The 24,282-nt window shown below is 37.8% G+C and overlaps 1 protein-coding gene across 5 annotated transcripts in view; it reads left to right on the plus strand.

The window, feature by feature from the left end:
• Positions 1–24,282, plus strand: part of ADGRL3 (adhesion G protein-coupled receptor L3) — an 838,394-nt gene that overhangs the window by 653,319 nt on the left and 160,793 nt on the right. For 3 of the 5 annotated variants that reach the window (XM_066386326.1, XM_066386327.1, XM_066386329.1), the window contains exons 9-10: positions 20,331–20,633; positions 23,107–23,210. In XM_066386326.1, coding sequence (XP_066242423.1) covers positions 20,331–20,633; positions 23,107–23,210 — 407 coding nt within the window. The remainder of the gene's footprint in view (positions 1–20,330; positions 20,634–23,106; positions 23,211–24,282) is intronic. The other 2 variants (XM_066386328.1, XM_066386330.1) reach the window with 1 other exon arrangement.

The following is a 24,282-nucleotide window of genomic DNA, read 5'->3' on the forward strand; positions in this document are numbered from 1 at the left end:
ATTCCATGCAGTATGATCTCTGTAATCAGAAAGCATGAAGCCACTACAATTTCTCTATCTCTTAACAATTCCCCTGCCCCTATCCTTGACCCAATTCAAGCATGCAGTTGGGTTATATGTTCTTCTTAAGTAAAACAACAAAATAAAGCCAATGTTTAAATATTAATATATGATTTGTAGAAGTTGTCTTAGAAGTATTTGAATCACTAGAAATTGAAAAGGCGTAATCTGTTTTTTTGAAAGCCATTCAGTTTCCTTTTATTTACAGGCTTTCAGACATTTTACAAATTGAAAAGCAGCCAGCCAGCCATTTCATGTTCAGATTAATATATATTTAACAGGCCCTAAAACCTTGATCAGCATGCAGTAGCCCTGTCATGAAAAAAATACATAGTAGACGTAATTAAAGAAATTCCTATAAATCTGGTTCTCACACAGAGGTGATTTTCCCCTAAAGAACATTTGGCAATACCTAGAGATATTTTTTATTGATTTTTGAGAGAGAGAGAGAGAGAGAAACAGGAAGGGAGCAAGAGAAGGAGAAATGAATAAGAAGCATCAACTTCTAGTTGATTCACTTTAGTTGTTCATTGCTTCTCATATGTGCCTTGACCAGGAGCACTCAAGTTAAGCCAATGACCCCTTGCTCAAGCCAGTGACCATGGGCTCAAGCCAGCAATCTTGGGCTTTAAGCCAGCAACTTTTGTACTTTAGCCAGTGACCTTAGGATCCTGTCAGTGATCCCACACTTCAGCTAGCTACCTCAGGGTTTTTCACAGGGACTTCAGGGTTACGGGTCAATGCTCTACCCACTGCACCACCACCAGTCAGGCCAGAGATATTTTTGATTGTCACAACTAGAATCAGTATCATTAGCATCTACTGTGTAAAATCCAAGGATATTGGTAGACATCCTACACTGCACAGGACAATGCCTTCCACCCATACCCACACAACAAAGAATTGTGTGTCCTAAAATGTCAATAGTACCATGTTTGGAAATTCCTTCTCTAAATAAAGATATTAAAGCAAACCATATACTAAATTTTATATTCAAATTCACAAACTGAAAAAAAAAGGTGTGGATTATCTACTGGTCTATAGGATAGGGCAAAAGCATCTTTAAAATTATGCATACATGGCCTGACCAGGTGGTGGCGCAGTGGATAGAGCGTCGGATTGGGATGCAGAAGAAACCAGGTTCGAGACCCCGAGGTCACCAGCTTGAATACGGGCTCATCTGGTTTGAGCAAAAGCTCACCAGCTTGGATCCAAGGTCGCTGGCTTGAGCAAGGGGTTACTCGGTATGCTGAAGGCCCGTGGTCAAGGCACATATGAGAAAGCAATCAATGAACAACTAAGGTGTCACAATGTGCAACGAGAAACTAAAATTGATGCTTCTCATCTCTCCGTTCCTGTCTGTCTGTCCCTGTCTATCCCTCTCTCTGACTCTCTCTCTAGCTCTGTAAAAAAAAAAAAAAAATGCGTACATAAAACACAGATTTTATTATTTATTATTGTATTATTTCTATACAAACAACTGTAAATCTACTTCTGCCCCATCCTATGTAACGGTGTTATCCCAAACTTAGTGGCTTAAAATATGCACATTTGTCATCTCTGATATTATTTGGTGAGGATTCAGGCCCAGCTTAAGTGGTTCTCTATGAGGCTGGTACTCATAGAGCAATGAGTTCATATTTGAATACTCAACTGGAGAAAATGCTGTTTCCAAGTGTATATGGTCTTTGGCAGCATTCAGTACTTTGCGGGCTGTCAAACTGAGGGCCTGATCTTGCTGGCACTTGTCCTGAGCCCCTTGTCCCATGGCTGTGTCTATAGCCAGCTCACTAAATGGCAGCTTGCTACTTCAAAGCCATAAGGAAATGTCTGCTCACTGGACAGACATTGCGGTTATATTATACATAATGTCAGTTGTGCACATGGTCACATACATCCCACCACCTCTGCCCCGTTCTATATAGTAGAAGCAAGGTTAAATCTTGCACATTCTGAAGGGTAAGGTATTACACAAATGGGTGAATACCAACAGGAGGAGATCAAGGGTGACATGTAAAAATCTGTCTGCCAAAGGGAAGATCTTGTTTGTTTATTTTTGCATTTAAAAAAATGTTGCTATATATTAAGAGGTAATAGGCCAAATGTTAAAAATTTGCTGGGAAAATATACATGTTATCATTCAGGGAACTAGAGGGGTGACCACAGATGACTGTCACATATTGACTATCACCACTACTTCTTTTTTTTTTTTTTTTTTTTTTTTTTACAGGGACAGAGAGAGAATCAGAGAGAGATAGACAGGGACAGACAGACAGAAACAGAGATGAGAAGCATCAATCATCAGTTTTTCATTGCAAGACCTTAGTTGTTCATTGATTGCTTTCTCATATGTGCCTTGACCATGGGCCTTCAGCAGACCGAGAAACCCCTAGCTCAAGCCAGCGATCTTGGGTCCAGGCTGGTGAGCTTTTGCTCAGACAGATGAGCTCGCGCTCAAGCTGGCAACCTTTGGGTCTTGAACCTGGGTTCTTCCGCATCCCAGTCCGACGCTCTATCCACTGTGCTACCGCCTGGTCAGGCTATCACCACTACTTCTTTATTTGTGTAGAATATTTGCATTAATATCAAAGTGCCCTTTTTTTCTGTACTTTATCACTGTTTGTTTGCCTAGTCCTATCTTTCATTTTCTAGTTCTGTATTAAGAATTTTACACTATTTGAAGGGGTGGAGATTAGAGATTTGGGGAACTGAAAAGCTATCTTGGGTTATTCTTCATTGCTAGTGATAGGTGAAGCTTCTTCTGCATTGAAAATACATGAGTGTAAATAGATTAAATGGAATAACAATAACTGAAAGTAATGTGAGTCATGTAAAAGAAAAATAGGTATTGAATCTCTCTCTAACATAAATTACATTTAACTTGTTATAATACATTTTCTTTACTAGATCCTTTCTGGGAAACTTCCTCTGTTTACCTTTAAGTGTTTGATGAATCTTTCCTTCGCCTTAATACAAACCAGATTAATTTTCACACAGTGTTGGTAATTACTTTCAGTGGTGAAACTGTAATAGTATAAAAGTTATAATAGTAAAGAAATTCATTGTTAAGCAAGGAGGCACAAATATTAATGAACTATAGTTATATGATTTTATTGAATCTTTTAGCCATTTGAGCTCTTTTAAGATGTACAAATAATTAGTTCTTTTTGGAATCTATTGATCTAATAGATATAGTGTAAAACATAGTCTGTGGTATGTTATACATGAGTTGACTGATAAAATTGCATATGGTAGATACCAAGTGTACCTTTCTCTTTCATAGGAGGATTCAGAATTTGTGGTTTATGTAAGTGGTACTTATTCTGCCTAATTTTTAGAGACATGAAAATGATATAGTCAGATTTTTTATTTCCTCCCAACAACTTTCTTGTATGTTTGCACCATTTGTATATCTTATATATTCACAAGTACACACAATATTTATTAAGTACCTATTAAGTGCCAGAAACTGTACTGGATGTGCAATACTGCATTATTATTCATAAGTCTATTTTATAGGGAACTAATACTCATCCTTGTTTAGAGACCTGCCAGATTTTACAGCTAGAAAGTACAGGAGCTGTACTCAGGTGCAGACATCCCTTCATGCAGCTCTGCCTAGCTAGTGGTGTAAGAAATGATCACTCCCAGAAATAATAAAATCTTGCATTTTTATTTTAAATTATTCTCTAAAAATAACAAACATATATTTTATGCAAGTATGAGTAGTCCAGAATAACAATTTTACTTATTCTTTACCATTTTCTCTTTGCAATCACTATAAATCACATATATTGAGAGGATTAGTGTTTTAACCACATAAAGGGGAGTGAGATGTGGAAGGAAAAAGAGTGAAGATTGAGAAAAAAAGTGTTTCAGAAAGAAGCATTTGAATCATCAAAGATGATAAAGAACCTTTTTGGGACACAAGACATAAATCCAGTGGTCAGAAGGGAGAGAGCAAAGGCAGTGAACCTTCCGTGGAGGTTTGAGAGGCAGCAGGGTGAGGATTAGGCTTTTTAAGCCATGTTTAAGGATTTTAAATTTTTATAATAAGATCAGCTGGGAGCTTTTAAGGAGCTACAACATCAGGTTTGCATTTTCAAAGGTCCCACCAGATAGAAGATTTGAGTTGGGGTGGTGAAGGAGCAGAGCAGTGTGCAGATGCTGTATTATGGGATGGCACACCCATAAGGATTCATGTGATGACACAGGGAGATAACTTGACTATTAACAGCTGCAGCTACCTGGCTGCATTATGCTTCATGAAGAAAGTCTCAATATCCAAAGGTTTCATGCTCATGGCTTTATTTATTTATATAATGTTTTTGAAAAGAGGAAACTATAAAAATGGATAATAGATAAGTAGCTGCAAGGGGACAGAAATAGGAATGGAGGTGTGGGTATGAATACAAAGAGGTGGCCACACCAGACATTTCTTTTGTAAGGGGGCAACAGTTCTGTATCTTAAATGTGGCCATGGTCGCACAAATCTGTGCACAAGATAAAATTGCTTATATACATAAATGAGTAAAGAAATGCATATTTCAAAAAATGGTGTGCCCCGGCCGGTTGGCTCAGTGGTAGAGCGTCGGCCTGGCATGCAGGAGTCCCGGGTTCGATTCCCGGCCAGGGCACACAGGAGAAGTGCCCATCTGCTTCTCCACCCCTCCCCCTCTCCTTCCTTTCTGTCTCTCTCTTCTCCTCCTGCAGCCGAGGCTCCATTGGAGCAAAGATGGCCTGGGCGCTGAGGATGGCTCTGTGGCCTCTGCCTCAGGCACTAGAATGGCTCTGGATGCAACAGAGCGACGCCCCAGAGGGGCAGAGCATCGCCCCCTGGTGGGCATGCCGGGTGGATCCCGGTCGGGCGCATGCAGGAGTCTGTCGTCTGTCTGACTGTCTCCCCGTTTCCAGCTTCGGAAAAATGCAAAAAAAAAAAAAAATGTTGAAAGTCAAATAAAATCTAATGTCAAATTAACATTTCTGGGCTTTGAACTTATACTGGAGCTGTATAAGTTTTTATCATTGAGGGAAACTGAGGAAAGGGATTATTTGTACAATTCCAACTTTCTGTGTGAGTTTATCTGTATTTCAAAATAAAATGTTATATTATGCTATTGATAGTGTGTAAGTAAAAATTTAAAACTCTAATATATTAAATCTTCTTACAAAATTTAATCTGGAGTGGGTGATTAAATTTTTAATCCAACTTTATCAAAATTTCAGTGAATTGAGATGTAGTAGTATATATAGTTACACTGAAAATACTCTTCAAGATACAGCAGAGTTATTTTCACTCACCCATCATGCTTTATTGAGTGTTTAATGTATGTCAGGTGGCATATGTGCATGGAAAACAAAGTGGAATGTCAAGTTTTTCTATACTCAGGAAGAGGTATAGAGCAACAATTTTGAACTGGTGTGCCACAAGAGTTTTTCAGACTTGCAATACCTGACTATTTAATCAGAGGCACTGACCTCTTTTCCCTTAGACTGCCAAATAAAAAATGACAAAAGCCAACACAATAATAGCTTTCTGGTGTGAATGCCCTTTTTTGAACCATAAATATAGAGATTATGTAATAGAGTTGGATCTTACTGGTCATGTCACATAATGAGGTTGAATCTGATTGCTTAATTCTTGGTACCAGAAATCCTTATACACAAGTGTAGGCACCTGATTTATTAAGAAGTCACTTTGAAGCAAAAAGGGTAAGAAATCACTATTATTATTATATTTTTATAAATCAATCAAAAGTATATCTATTTTTTTGTCAGATCAGCAAAAATATATCTTTGGTGTGTCACAGAATTTTAGTAATTAACTTATATGTGCCGTGAGAGGAAAAAGGTTGAAAATTGCTGTTGTAGAATATAAGTGTGTTTTTGGCAAAATTATTTATCTATCAAGTTTATAATCTGTATGTTGACAATTAAGTGATCTTGAAAGAATTAAAATATTTTGTGGTTTTTCTTGAAATTAAGTTCAATTAGCCCTGACCTGGTAGCTCAATTGGCTAGAGTGTTATCTTGATAGCCCAACATGGTTTGCTACAAGAATCAACCAATAAATGCATCAATAAGTAGAACAACAAAATCAATGTTTCTCTCTCTCTGTGCCTCCTCTCTCTCTCAAATCAATCAATATTATTTTAAGAAAGAATAATTTATAAAGTAATTATGCAGCTCTCTTTCTTTTGTACTATTTAAATCATCTGATAAAGTGAATTATTTAGTAGCCTCACCAGTGTTAGAGGGTGGGAACAGTGAAGAGCCAAGCTTTGGGTTTCTGCAGCCCATGATCAAGTGAGGCCGCACACCCAATAAGCTCTTTGAGGAGAGGGACCATGTTTTACCCAACTTTGCATTTCCGTTCTAACAGCTAGCTAGATCTCTTGCTCTTATCATTTTTAAGTATATTTGATGAAAAATCAGTGGTTGAGTTGTTTTGATTTTTTAAGAAATATTAACGATATTTTAAAAGAAATATAATATTCTTCTTCTTTTTTCTAGACTTTAACTATAAACAACAAAACAACAGTAGCTACCCTGAAATAGGGCCTTATATTTTCTCAGTTTCTTAGAAACCTGTACATTTGTAAAAATGATGAGCAAATAAATATATTTCAAGCATCTGCAATGGATCAAAGTTACTAAAATTGCATTCTGGGAAAATAAAAAACAGGAGCTTAAATTATGAGTTCTTTTTTTATTATTCACTTTATTTCATTTCCAAACAGAAGATGATTTTTTAAATTTATTTTAACTTCACACTTGTAAATAAATCATGCATAACCCCCATATTTCAGTATCACTTTATCTTTATTGGTAAACTACAGTTCACACATTAATAATGAAATATATGTCACTGCAAAAACCAGGCAATAACTTTAGTAACTAGATAACATTAATGTCAAAAGTAGAAGAATAAATTACAATATCAAAGCTAAGACTAAGAAATTATTCTAAATCCAAATACAATTCAACTCTTTACCTTCCATGAATGTTTTGCTGGTTGTCAAGAAATCGGTAAAATCCAATTCAGTTGAATTTATTCAGCCAGTTTATTTGCATGGTTTTTCACTACCCAGGTTTACTTAATATTCCCATAAATTAACATTAAACAGAAATTCTATAGTAATGAGAACACCAACTAACTTTGCTGGTTATAACTCAGGAATCCTGAGGAATATTCCCATGGAAAAATGTGTAAAACTTAACTGTTTGAAATATATAGGTATGTGGCTGTTTTTATTATAATTAAATCAGTAATTGAGAGGGAGATAGAGAAGAATTTACATGAGAAGTTCTGTCTCTTATTAAAATAAAAAGGAAAATATCACTTCAACCAACAACTATTGAGCACCTACTATATGCCAATGAGGATCATAGTATTCGGATTCAAAGGCCATCACTCCCTGGAATTTCCTGTTATTCACATCTGTCACTTTGCCCCTTCCAACAGGTCTTCCTTGTCGCCTTACGGGCCAGACCATGCCTGACACCCTATAAAAATTGCAATTTCCCTTCCCCAACACTGCCTATTACTTTCCTTTGCATTATGACTTTTCATTCTTATCCTCAGCACTTTTAAAATCTTATATGCCTTATTTTAATTGTTTATTGTATATATAATCTCTTCAACTAAAATGTAAGCTTTATGAAGGCAGGGGTTTGTTGTTGGAGTTGTTTTGTTCACTTCTGTATCCCCATCACTTACAGGAACAGTTGGCACTTAGCCATCAGTTAGCCATCAGTAATTCTTGGTTGAGTGAAGGAATAAATAACAATATTATTATCTACAGTCAACACTTATTAATTTAGTATTTTCATGATTTACTTTGCCAAGTACTTTAAATCTATATTGCCATGTTCTTCAAAAAGGTGTATATATTGTTATAGATATACTTTATTTTCTTATACTTCCCTTTATTGTACTATGAAGATATTGAATGTTCTCATAAATTGGAAGTGTGTGGCAACCTTACATTGAGCAAATCAATCTGTTGGTGCACTTTTCTAACAGCGTTTGCTCACTTTGTGTCTCTGGGTCACATTTTGGTAATTCTCACCATATTTCAAACTTTTTCATTATGATTATATTTGTTACAGTGATGGAGATCATTGATATTACTATCATAGTTGTCTTAGGACACCAGGAACTGTGCACATAAAAGGCAACAAATTTATTCTATAAATGTGTGTTTTCTGACTGCTTCACCAGCCAGCCATTCCCCTACCTCTCCGCCTGGTCTTGGGTCTGCCTATAACCTGAGACACAACATTGAAATCAGAGCAGTTAATAACCTTACAATGGCCTCTTTCCATTCAAATGAAAGAAAGAGTCACACCTCTCTCACTTTACAACAAAAGCTAGAAATTATTGAGCTTAGTGAAGAAGGTATGTTGAAAGCTGAAATGCCAAAACTAGGCCTCTGGCCTCAAACAGTTACCCAAATTATGAATGCAATGAAAAAAAAAAAAAACTGGAAGGAAATTCAAAGTGCTGCTCCAGTGAACATACCAAAAGTGAATGAAACTGCCTTTTTGCTGATAAGGGGAATTTTTAGTTGTCTATGCAGAAGATCAAGCCAACTATAATATTCCCTGAAGCCAAAACCTATTCTAGTGCAAGGCCCTTACTCTCTTCAATTTTATGAAATTGGAGATAAGTAAGAAAGTTGCAGAAGTTTGAAGCTAGATGGGGGTGGTTCATGATGTTTAAAGAAAGATGCTCTCTTCATAACATGAAAATGCAAGGTGAAGCAGCACGTGCTGATGTAGAAGCCACAGCATGTCATCCAGAAGGTCAAGCAAAGATAATGAATGAGGGTAGGTCCACTCAACAACAGATTTTTAATGTGGATGGAACAGCCTCATGTTTTATGAAGATGCCATCTAGCACTTTAAACAGCTAGAGAGAAGTGGTCAATGTCTGGCTTCTAAGCTTCACAAGGCAGGCTGACTTGACTCTCCTGTTAGGTACTAATACAGATGATGGCTTTAAATTGAACTCTGCTCATTTACCATTCTGAAAATACTAGGGTCCTTAATAATTAAGCTAATTCTACTCTGCTTGTGCTCTATAACAGCCTGGGTGAAAGCACATCTGTTTACTACATAGTTTACTGAAAATTATGTTAAAACCTTTGCTCAGAGAAAACAGATTCCTTTCAGTATCTTGCCTCTCATCGGCAATGCACCTGATCACCCAAAAGGTCTGAGGAAGATGGGCAATGAGAGGAATGCTGTTTCCATGCCTGCTAACCTAACATCCATTCCACAGCCCATGGATCCAGGAGTTATCTTGGCTTTCAAGTCTTAATGTTTAAGGAACCCATTTTGTAAAACTGTAGCTGCTGTATTGTAGACAATGATTTCTTTGAATCTGAGCAGTTAATTGAAAACCTTCTGGAAATGAATCACCGTTCTATTGTATATGCCATTAAGAACAATTGTTACTCATGGGAAGAGGTCACAGTATCAACAATACTAGAAGTTTGGATGAAGTTGATTCCACCCCTCACGGATGACTTTGAGGGGTTCAAGACTTCAGTGGAGAGAGTACCTAAAGATATGGTAAAAATTGCAAGAGAACTAGAATTAGAAGCGGAGCCAAAATATGTGACCAAAATGCTGCAATTTCATAATAAAATTAGAACAAATGAGGCGTGGCTTCTTACAGATCAGCAAAGAAAGCAGTTTTTTTGAGATAGAATCTACTTCTGGTAGTGATTCTGTGAAGATTGTTGAAATGACAACAAAAGATTTAGAATATTACATAAACTTAGTTGACAAATTAGTGGCAGAGTTTGAGAGAATTGACTCCAATTTTGAAAGAAGTTTTACTATGTGTAAAACACTATCAAACAGCATTGCGTGCTATAGGGAAATCATTCATGAAAGTAAGAGTCAACTGATGTGGCAAACTTCATTATTGTCTCATTTTAAGAAGTGGCCACAGTCACCCCATGTTCAATAACCACCACCCTGATCAGTCAGCAGCCTCAACATCAAAGCAAGGTCCTCCGCCATCAAAAATATTACAACTTGCTGAAGGCTAAGATGATGGTTCACATTATTTAGCAATAAAGTCTTTTTTAATTAAGATGTGTACATTGTTCTTTTAGACCTAACACACACTTCATATACTGCAGTACAGTATAAACCAAATTTTTACATGCCCTAGAAAATCAAACAGTTATGTGACTTAATTTTAATTATGATATTTGCTTTATTCTGGTGGTCTGAACTAAACCCACAGTATCTCTGAGGTATGCCTGTATGTCTATTTACTGGAAAAAATAAAAACCTAAAGCACAGAGAAGTGTTATTTGTCCAAAGTCACATCACTTTTAAATGATTATCTCATTGTGTTATAAGGAGACGTTTCTGTTATTGCAATATTTATCAACTCAAAGATTCTCATGATTTCACTTTTTAATATTTCATAAGTTGGACTGTGCCTCACAATCAAAAATGTGTCAGAGTTTAATTGGCACTGACAATCTTTTCTGTCTAAGTGGTACATAGAATAATTGATGTTGGATCTTTCATAAAATACAGTATTTTAAAAACTCCTTCAGGCAGTACTCTTTGCCTCATTTCTGAATCCTTGATTCCCAGGACAAAATGTAATGTAAAACAACCACCAGTAAATGTATATTGAATGAATAAATATGATTAGCACGTTCCGCCTCTTTTTATTTTCTGTTTTCTTTATTAGCTTTTATTAAGCCTCTTAGAGAAGGCTTTTCTAACAGAAGGAATAGCATTTTATTCCCAATACAATGCCTATCACACGGTAGTTGATTAATAAATATGGATGAAATAAAATAATCTTTTAATTATCAGAGCTGAGCTCTCTTATAGGCAAGTAATATATGCTACATGACACATTTTTTAAAAATGACTTTAAGCCTGTGTGGAGTTAGGAAATTCACTTAACATCTCTGTTCCTGAATCATGTATGTAAGCATGAGCATACTTCCTGGTATATCTTATAGTCATGAGAAAAGCCAGCTATTATTTTACATTATTGTTTGATTGTTTATTGCCTACTTACATACTGAACAATTTATTAGGTATTCTGGATTAGACAGTGTCTTCTAAACTGATCTTAAATCATGGCTTCTGGGCCCTGGCCGGTTGGCTCAGTGGTAGAGCAGTCCGCCTGGCGTGCAAGGGGTCTCAGGTTCGATTCCCGGCCAGGGCACACAGGAGAAGCGCCCATCTGCTTCTCCAACCCTCCCCCTCTCCTTCCTCTCTGTCTCTCTCTTCCCCTCCCGCAGCCAAGGCTCCATTGGAGCAAAGATGGCCCGGGTGCTGGGGATGGCTCCTTGGCCTCTGCCCCAGGCGCTAGAGTGGCTCTGGTCGCAATAGAGCAACGCCCCGGAGGGGCAGAGCATCGCCCCCTGGTGGGCAGAGCGTCGCCCCCTGGTAAACGTGCCGGGTGGATCCTGGTCGGGCGCATGCGGGAGTCTGTCTGACTGTCTCTCCCCGTTTCCAGCTTCAGAAAAATACAAAAAAAAAAAAAAAAAAAAAATCATGGCTTCTGGAGAATTGGAAATGGCATAAAAAAAAAAGATCCCAAAGAAGATGCCCTTTCTCCCCTCTCATCAGCAGCGGGCAGGCTGCTTTCTTGAGGATCAAGTTCAGTTGCTCAGTATTTCAGGAGACTTGGCGTGGTTAAGAGTGCAGGTCTCTGGAAGAGTACCTAGGTTAATTTCTCTGTTATAAACTTTTAACCTTTGAAAAACTACTGAATCTCTTGGTGCTTCCGATTTACCATCTCTAAAGTGAGGAGAGTTAATAGTACCTTCGCACCTGGATTTGGATCTGTTGTCAGAATTAAATGGCCCAGTTACTATAAAGTACTCAGAATAGTCCCTAGTCTGTCATAAGTGGTCGATAAGTAGCAATCAGGTCTGGGCCATGGCAACGCCAGTAAAAGTATTTGTGAGCAGTGTTTGGAACAAAGTGATTTCCAAATTCATCAAGAGTTTTCACATGTGTTTCTGTCATTAAATTTTACATAAATTTTACATAAATTTTAATTATAGCACACGGTCTTGCCAGCTATGTAAGCTTGAGAAAAATTTTCAATTTGATTTCTTTCCTCTCCAAAATGAAGAAAAGTATCTACCCAAATGTTATTAGGAATACTAAATTAAGGCATATGATATATATATAGCATATAATAGTATACATAGTTCCTGGCATTATGGGAGCCAAATATGTCACAGATGATTTTAATAAGATGCCACCAAATTCTACATTTCAGATTATAAAGTTACACGATGAGACCATTGCAAGTTCATGTTTATTAGAAGAGAGTTTTTATCTGTTTATAATAAGGACAATATCCTTTGAGAAAATCTGAAAATATAAATGGCTCAAATTACAGAAATGATAGTTTCATATGACGGATAGATAACGTGTTATTTTTCTCAAGGCCATAGAGCTTCTTGAGACTAGTAATATTAATGTTTCTTTTTAAAAACTAGGTGTAATCAAATCTGCTGCCCCCAACTGGTAACCATGGGGGTCAGACAGAATTTGTTTCTTCTACCCAGAGTCCTGGCACAAGTAGCCAAAAGTGGCTTGCAGCATTGTGATGGTTTTAGTTTTCTTATTTCCTCTATCAGGCCCTTGGGAAGTTTTCTTTAACAATTGACCTTCGATTTAAATAAATACTTGGAGGATGGGTAGAAAAAGGGCATCTGTAATCAGCCAAAATATTATATGTTAGAAAAAGTTAACACAAAAGAAAGGTTTCTAACGGGAAAATGTTGTAAAGGTACATATTTTAGAGAGGAAAGAAAAAAAACAATGGAGAATCCAGAAGAAAGTCCATACACTTTATGAATAGAAGGTAAACATTTATTGTAAAGTTTACCTTATTTTTTATTCTAAAATTGTTAGTCTGTTTTAAATATTACATTTTTTAGATGTCTGTATTAGTCTGCTAGGCCTGCCGTGATAAAATACCATAGACTAGGTAGCTTGAAACAGCAGAAATTTATTTCTCACAGTTCCAGCAGCTAAAAGTCCAAGGTCAAGGGGCTGGCAGGATCGGATTCCCCTGGGGCCTCTCTCCTGGTGTCCTCCCATGACCTTTACCCTGTGTGCATGGATCCCTGCTAGTAACTCTCTTATGTGGACACAAGTCCTATTGGATTAGGTCTTCACCCTTAGGACCTCTCTGAAATTTTTTTTTTAACATTATTCATTTCAGTGAGAGAGTAAAGGAGAGAGAGAGACAGTAACCTCCATCTGTTCCTGTAAGTGCTCTGACCCAGGATCAAACTGGCAACCTCTGCCCTTTGGGATGATGCTCCAACCAGACAAGCTATCTGGACAGGGCTGAAATCTTAATTAGCTTTTTAAAGATCTTATCTCCAACTATAGTCACATGTGGGTCAGGGCTTCAATATATGAATTTGGGGTGAAAACAATTAAGTCCATAAACATTCATCATCCCAAATAATAAATATTTTTCATGCTCAAGGATAGTAATGTTTCATTAGAATTACTTTCTTTCCTTCAGTATCTTTTTAAAGCATTACTGAAGATTATCATGGAATGAAAGAAATAATTCAGAATATCAATTTTTTCTTTTGTTTTGATATCATTTCTTTAATTGTAAATTTCTAAAGTGTACTGTGTAATAATAATCGCTTTGTCTAACCCAGTTTAAAATGTTTTCTGAAAATTTAGCAGGCAGTTCTGTGAGGCCGTCCAAGTGGGTTCCTTTCCAACATTAAAACCTCTGATTTCATGTCCTAGTCATTTAAAAGCAAAACAGATAAACCAGGATCCAAAGCTATCAAAATTGTAGATCAAAATTTAAAAAGGGATTAAGGGGCATCTTTAGGAATTGCAGTTTAAAATTCCAATGTTTCTAGGCAAGTCCTTTTTGAAATAGTATAATGCCTTGTGCTCTGTGGCTGCGTGACTTTAGTTAGTGATGAAATTAGTTCATCTCTCTGCTGCCTCAGTTCCTCACCTTCCTCTGTCTTCGCCCTGTAAAAGCAGAGAAGGGGTCTTTCAATCTAACACTGCTCCCTAGAGTCTAGTCCAGTGTCTGCCTTGGCCTTAAGGAGCTCCCCATCCAGATGAGCTAAAACACAGAAAATCCCTGTTGGAGAAACTGCAGGCTCACTGCAGCACATTCCCAGCTACACTGCCTGAGGCTTCTGTCTCCCGACAAAGAGAGCAAGCAGGAAGACAGGGCATCACCACACCCACTGTGTGCCCTGCAGAGTGCTGCTCCAGGCATCAGGCTAGTGCCCCCCAGAATACCACTTCTGGTGGCTTATTACGAAAAACACAGAATATGGAATCTGGGGATACTGGTTTGCATACTTCATGTACGATTAGGATGCATTTACCATTTAAACCTATGCTTTCTCATTTGTAAAATTAGCAATTCATGGTTAACATTTTTTTGAACTTCAGTAAGATAATAAAGGTAAAAAGAAACATTGCAAAATGGAAAGCCCTGTAGAAAGATTGGTTATTTTTACTGCTGTGAATTAGTGTACTCCACAAACTCGAATCTGTAGCAGTATTTAAAATGATATTTATTCTTTTCAAGGCAGACTGAAGGAAAAAATAAATAAATCAAAATATAAGAATGAAATAAGCCATGGGCAACATATTTCAGGGGACAGAATAACTAAAATTTTCTTAGGAAATAAGGTTAATTATGAGGAGGAAATGTGAATTAAAGTTTTCTTTAGTTTTATGAATCTGTGTAAGCAAAATGACAAAATAAGGAAAATTGCTTAATTCAGGTAAGTTTTTATATGTAAATAGTCACTCAAATGTCTTTTCTTCTACACAATAACCTTTCTTTGAAAAAATAAGCACATGAGGCACTTAATACCATGAAGTTTCATTACTAGCTATATCATCAGGTGAGATTCAATAACAGTATACACTGAGAAAGTATCACTTCTCCCTTCCTGGAAAATAGAGAAAGACAAACTCTCATGGCATATGATACAGGCTGGAGACCGGCCAAATTGTGTTGCTATGATTCTTCAGTGAATCTAGATCTTTTTTTTTTATAGGATCTAGCAATAAGACAAGTTCTTTCTGGGGCACTGGTGACAACTTGTATATCACTAGTACTTACTCTGCCAAAAGCTGGCAGTGAACAGAGCCCTTGGGAGTCTTACACAGCAGTGAGTGGAGAGGAAAAGATGGGGATCAAGGACGGCTTTTAAAATTGACTTCTTATTCTGCTTAAACTCAGAAGAAATGGTATGACCCTGCTTGTAGACATCTCTCTGTGGCACAGTTCCAAGGAAATATGTTCTATACTGAGCCTTAATATTATTATGTCTGTATTAAATGAAGTCCTTGCAATGTATTTCACAATAAATTGAGCTTTTTAAAAATCTTTTTTGACAGTGTTATTGCTTCATAAGAGTTCAGTCGATTTAAAAGTAGTTGTTCTAAGATGGAGGCATTTTGGGGAAGAGGGAACTTAGCATCCTCCCTATTGATTTTGTCTCTGAGTTGTCAGGTGGTGTTCTTAATGTAGAGTAAAATGCATTTATAAAATAACTCCTCAAGACTATCCTTCTGTAGGGACGCTTAGCTACCCCATTTGCTATTTCTTTCTATTCTTCTTTTTCCTTCTTTTGTGAAATTTTACAACCAGGACCTCCCTTTTTTCTTGACCTATCCCTGATATTCATCTATCTTAGCTGAGAGCTCTTTTATTCTTGATCAGACACAAGGCTAACAGGAAATAATATTGAACAAAATGTATCTGAATGTATAGCCCCAACTTGGTAAATTTGTAAAGGCCCCTTGATGGACTTGGAATCCAAACTAGGCTCCAAAAGGAATTTAACCAGGTAGATATATGGGCAGGAACACTGAAGCATACGCCAATGCCCTGAGGCAGAAAGATCAGGGTGCAGTTCAAAAACTACTGATAATTTTGTATCGTTAAGAGTGGGAGTTAAAAGATGAAGAAGTATTATAAATGAGCTGGAGGAATTAACTCAGGAAAGGCTTTAGGCACAAAGAAAAGGAGCCCAGCCTTTGTTTGGAGGGTAGACAAAAACCATTTAACACTTTTAATTTAGGGAGTAACTAATTCCAATTTATTCCGCAGGAGAATTGTTGACTAGGGTAACTTTAGAGAAAAATATAGAACTTCGAATTTTATTATGTGGTACTATTGTTAAATATAAATATATACTGATGTGTTAGTGTACTCTTTTAAAACCTGAAATTGGTCCTGGCCTGAGCATCAACCCAGCATGTAGACTTCCTGGGTTTGATTCAGGTCAGGGCATTTAGGAGAAGCAATCATCTGCTTCTCCACCCCCAACCCCAAACCCACCACCCTGTCCCACAGCATGGCTTGATTCAAGTGCATTGGCCCTGGGTGCTGAGAATGGCTTCCTGGCACCTCCACCTCATGTGCTAAGGATAGCTCAGTTATGAGCATTGGCCCTAGATGGGCCGAGCATCTGCCCCAGATGGGGGTTGCTTGATGGATCCCAGTCAGAGCACATGCAAGACTCTGTCTATCTCCCCTCCTCTCACTTAAAAAACAAACAAACAAAACTGAAATCTAGATCACTAAATACTGCATAGTGATATATATATATGTAAACTCTATGCTAAAATATGGATATATTCAAAACTGATAAACATTAAATCACAGCAAACAATAATGTATCGTTGCTCCTTGTCTATGATTTGTATGATTGAGACTTAGACTGTAAGATCTTCTCACCACCTGTGAGATGATACAGTTTTATCAAAGCAGAAAAAGGTTCTGAAACAAATCTTTTTGTCCCAGAGCATTATATACTAGTTAAAATTTTAAACTGAAGAAATGCATTTTATTTAGAAAGCATTCCTAAGCACCTATATAACTCTCAAGAAGAGGAAAAAGATAATTAAAAATCAGAGCTTCTATTTTCAAATTCAAGTTTAGTCTAGTTTAAAAACTTCCTGCCCTGGCCATTTGGCTCAGTGGTAGAGCATCAGCCTGACATGTGGATGTCCCAGTTTTGATTCTGTTCAGGACACACAGAAGAAGCGACCATCTGCTTATCCATCCTTCCCCCTCTCCCTTCTCTCTCTCTCTGTCTCTCTCTCTTCCCCTCCTGCAGCCATGGTTTAATTGGAGCAAGTTGGCACCAGGCGCTAAGGATGGCTCCATGGCCTCCCTTCAAGCACTGAAGTAGCTCGGTTGCTGAGCAATGGAGCAACAGCCCCAGATGAGCAGAGCATTGCCCCATAAAGGGCTTGCCAGGTGAATCCTGGTTGAGGAATATGCGGGTGTCTGTCTCTCTGCTTCCCCACTTAAGGAAAAAAAAAACCTTCCTAAATCTTGATAATGAGGTTATTTAACTAATATAGTTAATTGCTGTGAATATCTCTTTTTACATGATCAAATAAAACCAAGAAGAATAGAAATGTTTTGTTTGAAATAAAACTATAGCTAATTATCAATGAAAAGTTTTGAGTCTCTCTTAAAAAGTAAGTTACTCAAAGTGGTCCCTTTCAAGGTACAAATGGGAGATGACATTATTTAAATTAAAGAAGACAAAATAAAATATTGGAGTTAACATTTAACTCTTTCCTAAACTATACCAAATAGTATGAAATCAAACTAAATTTTTGCATTAGCTGGAAAACTTGCACAGACTATGAGCTTCTATCCCAGCAACAGCACCACTGACACATATCTTTTTAGTCTAATACTTAATATCTAACCAAATAATATTTTTAATTATTTAATACTATTTATATTTAATATTATTTAATATTAATAAATTTCAAGCTGCCTTTAAATGTTCTTAATTGCATATGTATGTTTTGAAACATATTATACCTTTATAAGCATACAGTGTATACTAGAATCATATTTTAACTGTATGTAATTTTAAGAATTGAATCACACTTATTTCAAAATATGTTGCTAAATATTATATTTGAATTGTGTTAAATGCTTAGTGCCACTGATTTATTTTATGAATCTTGAATTTTTATTTTGCAAAAATAGATATTGAAATATCAGTATTGGCATTTTGCTCCAATATTGCTTTCATCAGCAAAAAGGTCAACTGCTATTTTCACCTATTGATGGTAGGCTGAACAGTAGTGGTGATTAGGGAAAGAGAAACATAAAGAAATGAGGCAGAATCAATAAGTCTTGGCAACTTGGGGGATATGAATGATGTATCTGGAAGAAGAAAGGGGGAAATATACTCTACTTTCCTGTATGAACTTTGAACAAATGTATTTATGAGCATTATTATTCACATATACGGAGAACACAAGCGAAAGAAGTGGAGAGCTGAGAATAGGTGGAGGAAATAGAAGAACAAGCAAGGAGACAAATAACAAATAGCATCACTTCAGAAAATGCTACATCTTCAATGACTTAATGATCAGAAACTTCATATCTATTTCCCCCTGGCATCTCTATACTGTATTTGGAAACTTTACATAGACCAAATACACTGTGATGGATGAGGCACCTCTTCTGGAATAGCAGAGTCAAGTTGGTGAAATGTAAAAGAAAGCAGACAGTGAATAAGGAGACTCGATTTCTTTCAGTTCCTTAAATCTGAGCTACTTTGAATCTGGCTGGAGTCAATGACCCTAAAGCATATTGCCAGTAAGTGAGGTTAAGAGTCCTACTTTCCAGTCTTACAGTTAGGAATGTGATGTTCGTATGTGTATACTCTTGCATTCCTTTAATGGAAAGATGAATGTATTTTCCCAGAAAGATGAGTCTCTATAGTGATTACTTCCATAGTATGGGTTGGACATTCCTTTGAATACATTATCGGTTTAATAGCCTGTAATGTCTATTCAAGGAACCTAACCACATTTATGTAGAACCTGAAATACATGTTCCCATTTTAATCTATCTAGAAAGTAATTTATGGACACAACTAATTGGAAACTACTTTCACTTTACATTAAGTGTCAAGTTTGAAAACTTTGATAAGATGGGAAAGTTTCTAAAAACACCAGGGTAGATTGTCAAACCACTCTGATTTGTGTAAAGGTGACTATCATTGCATTTTATTTTTTAGTTCATGAACACTTTAATTTATAATCTTTTTTTTTTCCTCTCCCTTATTTGCTGCATCTTTAGAAACTCATGTTATACTTTTTATTATTATTATTATTTTTTTGTATTTTTCCGAAGCTAGAAACGGGGAGAGACAGACAGACTCCCGCATGCGCCCCACCGGGATCCACCCGGCACGCCCACCAGGGGGCGATGCTCTGCCCCTCCGGGGGTTCGCTCTGCCGCAACCAGAGCCACTCTAGCGCCTGGGGCAGAGGCCAAGGAGCCATCCCAGCGCCCGGGCCATCTTTGCTCCAATGGAGCCTTGGCTGCAAGAGGGGAAGAGAGAAACAGAGAGAAAGGAGAGGGGGAGGGGTGGAGAAGCATATGGGCGCTTCTCCTATGTGCCCTGGCCGGGAATCGAACCCAGGACTTCTGCACGCCAGGCCGATCATGTTATACTTAATGTGAAAAGAATATTTATTGTATATGCTTTCTCCCTTTCTATACCAATTTTAAAAATTCTAAGGAGAGGGGAATAAGTTTTAATCCTGTAATTATATAAAAGGCAGAGAGCATTACGAAGCTTATCAAAGCCTGACCAGTGGTGGCACAGTGGATAAAGCGTCAACCTGGGACACTGAAGTCTCAGGTTTGAAATCTGACATCTAGCTTGAGCGCAGGGTCACCTGCCTGAGCTTTGGATCATCACCATGATTTGAAGGTTGCTGGCTTGAGCCCACAGTGGCTGGATTGAGCAAAGGCTCACTGGCTCAGCCTGAACCTCCAGTCAAGGCATGTATGAGAAACAATCAGTGAACAATAAAAGTGCCACAACTATGAGTTACTTCTCATCTCTCTCTTTTTACACACACACACACACACACACACACACACACACACGCGCGCGCACACACACGCACACACACGCGCGCATACACACACATAGGCTACTGAGGAGTGGGATTGTGTTGTAATTTGTTTTCTGTGATTTGGGTTGAGAAGAACCGTAAAAAAGCCTTTGTTTAGATTGGTCACTGACTGTCTTGATACTTAAACTCCATTTTGATACCTTAGTGTTGGCTTATTATCTCCATGTTTAAGACTCTGAACTGTCTAATGAAAAACGGTGCCTAAAGTATTAGGACATTTTGAGGTCTTACTATGAACAAGCGATGTAGGAATTTTCTCTTGAATTTTATTCCAGAAATTTCTACTACAGGACCTCTTGGCATGGGAAGCACCACCACCAGTACCACCCTTCGGACCACGACTTGGAGCGCAGGCAGGAGTACCACCCCGTCTGTGTCAGGAAGAAGAAACCGGAGTACCAGCACCCCGTCTCCAGCTGTTGAGGTGCTTGATGACGTCACCACGCACCTTCCATCGGCATCATCCCAAATCCCAGCTCAGGAGGAGAGCTGTGAGGCTGTGGAAGCCCGAGAAATCATGTGGTTTAAGACCCGTCAAGGACAGATGGCTAAGCAGCCTTGCCCCGCAGGAACTATAGGTAAGTCTGTCTTACAAAGAGCTAAAGAGTTAAAGGTGTGTCATTACTTTGGCTTGCTTTACTAATATTTTTTTCTTCGTGTTTTTTTTTTTTTTTGGTTTGTTTGTTTTCTTTTTCTCCTCCACATTTAATTAAATTCTGAATTTAGCTGAATGACGATTTAAAGCCATGTATTTTCTGAGTTTGCAAATGCATTCTGGGAGAGAATTTGATGGGAATACATTGAGATCAGTCCTTTCCACCCATGGTGTATGGTCTCTGGGTAGAGTTACACTTCGGCTATTGATGGCCACACTACTCCAGAGACACAGTTCTGTGGAGCAGCCAGAAAGAAACCCCTGGGACCCTGGGGTCCAGTGCTCGTGTTTGTCACCAGCCTCAGGTGTTGATTGCAGAAAGTGAGATTGAGCACTTCTATTTAGAAGACAATCATTGAAACCACCTAAATTTTAACAAAAGGGAAATTTCACTATTCTTTTCACCAGTCATTATAACTGTCCTATAATAATCAAAGGGTCTTAATATTGTCAGAGATCAGGCAGGTAAGAGACAAAGTCACACTCACTCAGCATGACAACTCTAGTGAAAGAGAGAGCAACCCTGCAGTTTCTCTAAGAGATACTTAAGAACTAAATGGCTCTGGGCCTCTCCTTTGTTACTGATATGATACATAGTAACCTCAAATGGTAACCGTATTATTACATACAATTTATGAAGCAGAAGAAGTTTGATTTTGGTTTTTTGTTTGTTTTAGGGAGAAAGAGACAGAGACAGACAGGAAGGGAGAGAGATGAGAAGCATCAATTCTTTGTTGTAACACCTTAGTTGTTCATTGATTGCTTTCTCATATGTGCCTTGACCTGCGGTGGGGGAGCGATAGCCAAGCCAGTGACCCCTTGCTCAAGCCAGTGACCTTAGACTCAAGCTAGCGACTTTTGGGTTCAAGCCAGCAATTATGGGGTCATGTCTATGTTTCCACACTCAAGCCAGTGACTCCATGCTCAAGCTGGTGAACCTGCGCTCAAGCCAGTGACCTTGAGGTTTCAAACCTGGGTCCTCTGCATCCCAGGCCCACGCTCCATCCGCTGCTCCGCCACCTGTTCACACTAGTTTGATTTTTTTTATTGTTACATACATTGATATTCGAGAAACTCTCTTTAATACAATCAATAAAATTTGCATTATTCCATGAAATATGTAAATAAAACATTTACATGATAGATGTCACTAGAGTAGCATCCTTAATGCCTGTTTCTTTGAGTGTTATTGATTTGGTTACTTTAAGGAAGCAGGTTTTTCTTAGAAAAGCGCCAATGTGGATATGTCATTCTGAATTCCATGGTATATGAACTGATGAGAAGGCCAGAGGTGTATTAGTTTTTACAAAAGTGCATGTTTAATTTATTTTTCAGCAAAGTGTTTAAAACCATTCAGAAGTCCATCTTTCACTTATGCAGGGGGACAGTGTTTAGTTCTAAGGTTTTCAGAGGTAATGGAATCAGAAAACAGTTTGCAGCCTCTCAGCATTGTCCCTTAGCTCTGGCCCTCAGTTGCTTCCTCACTGATATTTATTACAACCCCCTGACTTCTGACATATGTTGTGAAGGTTAGTGAAATATTTTATTGGCAACCACTTTGCAAACTCAGAAGTAAGTCTTTATTATTCTATGAAAGTAAGGAAGATATTTAAAGGAAGCCTTCCAAAGCCCTCCCACATGACTGTCCATAAACTGTAGTCTTATTTTTTTCCCTTCCGTCTGTCCCTTCTGCTATGCGGCTATTCAGGTCCACACAATCTCCCTCTGGGATTCACTGTGATAGCTGCTTCACAACCTCCACATCGCTCCCTCGATTCAGCCTCCGTGAGACACCTGACATGCCACAGTTATATTTCTAAAACCTGAATCAGCTCATTTTTCTCATCTGCTTAATAATCTTCATTGATTTTCCAGCACCCACACAAGACAGACAAGGGAGTTTATGATCTGGCTTTGCCTCCTTCCCAACTCCATTAAACAACTCCCCTAGCCAGTAGATCTTAGTTCAAAACACTGGAAGTTGCCCAAACAGCGTATTTTTTCTTCCACCATGAATGCCCTTTCCCCCATTGTTTTCCTGAGAAACCTGCAGACTGATGGCTGTAAGACGCAGTTGCTCCCTCGCCTCTGAAAACGCAGGCGATACGCCCCATGGAAACAGGCGCCACATCCATCTCATTCATGACATTATTCCCTGTACCTGGCAGAGTTGCCAACAAGTACTTTAAAAATATTCAGTGTTGTTGTTTGTCATACGACATTTCTCCATGGCCAGTGGCTTGCCAGTTACTAGACATAGCGTTATAATAGACATGGTCTCAGTTTAATGTTGTCATTTTTACCTTTGCTCACATTGAAGCATAGCATGGAGATAAAGCCCTTGTAAGAACACGGTTTGAATATCTAAAACAGACCTCTCTTTCTCATTATTTTAGGAGTATCAACTTACCTGTGTCTGGCTCCTGATGGAATTTGGGATCCCCAAGGACCAGATCTTAGCAACTGTTCTTCTCCTTGGGTCAACCATATAACACAGAAGGTAAATTATGTGACTGACAAGGATGGTTTGTCAAACCTAGTTCCTTTGTTGTTAATTATCACTGCTGCAAACAAAATAGTCAAGGTTTTGTGTGTGGTGGTTTTAATGTGGAAAAATTCTCCCCTCTTAATTTAACTTAAGATTAAATGGCAACCTCTGATAGGCTATGAGCTAATTTTGGAATTTGTTGTTATTAAAGAGAAAATTTGTGAACTTCTTCTAAGCCAGGTAGTATTACTCATAATCATTTTAGTATTTATAAAATTTCTGTGGTATTGTGAACTAGAGATATAAAAGTCCAAGAAATATTATAAATCAAACAAGCAAAAGCTTCTAGCCTACATACATATAGATTTTCCTGTGGAAATAATAATTGCAGTAAAAAAAAAGTCTACCTTTGGATCTCAAGCCATTTGATAAATGTTCTGTAACCTAATCATTTATCTGTGTTAAAAGTATACACGTGTGACAGAATTTTGCAGACTCAAATTTGCAGGGCTTATTTGGTTGCAATATGTTGAACATTTTTATTATTAATGCACTGTGGGGCTTTGAATTGATTTCATTACAAACAGAGACCAGATGTGCATTTATGCCAGAAGGGCTATGGGATGAATCCTTATTATAGCAATTTGTGTGGATTTATGCACTCCCAAAGTGGAGAGTCCTTCTATGGCACATTAGCTATGCTAAGGAATTCAGAAAGAGACTTTTTCTGAGAAATATTACAAATGATGGCCTTACTGAAAGCGTGTCTGTGCCATTTGCTCTTTTCTGTATTTACTTTTAACTAGGCTGATCCTCAATAATATACTGTATAATAATACATAAATACTTGACCAGTAGATCATTTAGCAGATGAGCCGTAGCTATCTATTTACCCTAAATCATGGAAGAACAGTGGCTATATTGACTCTAGTTACCTTCTTACATATGCATCTCCATACTTGTTGCTATTCATAATGATGCTTCTCCAATTTCAGCACTGTTCCTGCCATAGTTTTTATGTCCTTTGATTTTATTACAATGGAGCTTCAGACCGGAGGGCAAATAACTCTTGCTGGATGTGATC

This window comes from Saccopteryx leptura, chromosome 5, assembly GCF_036850995.1.
Source record: "Saccopteryx leptura isolate mSacLep1 chromosome 5, mSacLep1_pri_phased_curated, whole genome shotgun sequence".
Lineage (NCBI taxonomy): Eukaryota > Metazoa > Chordata > Mammalia > Chiroptera > Emballonuridae > Saccopteryx > Saccopteryx leptura.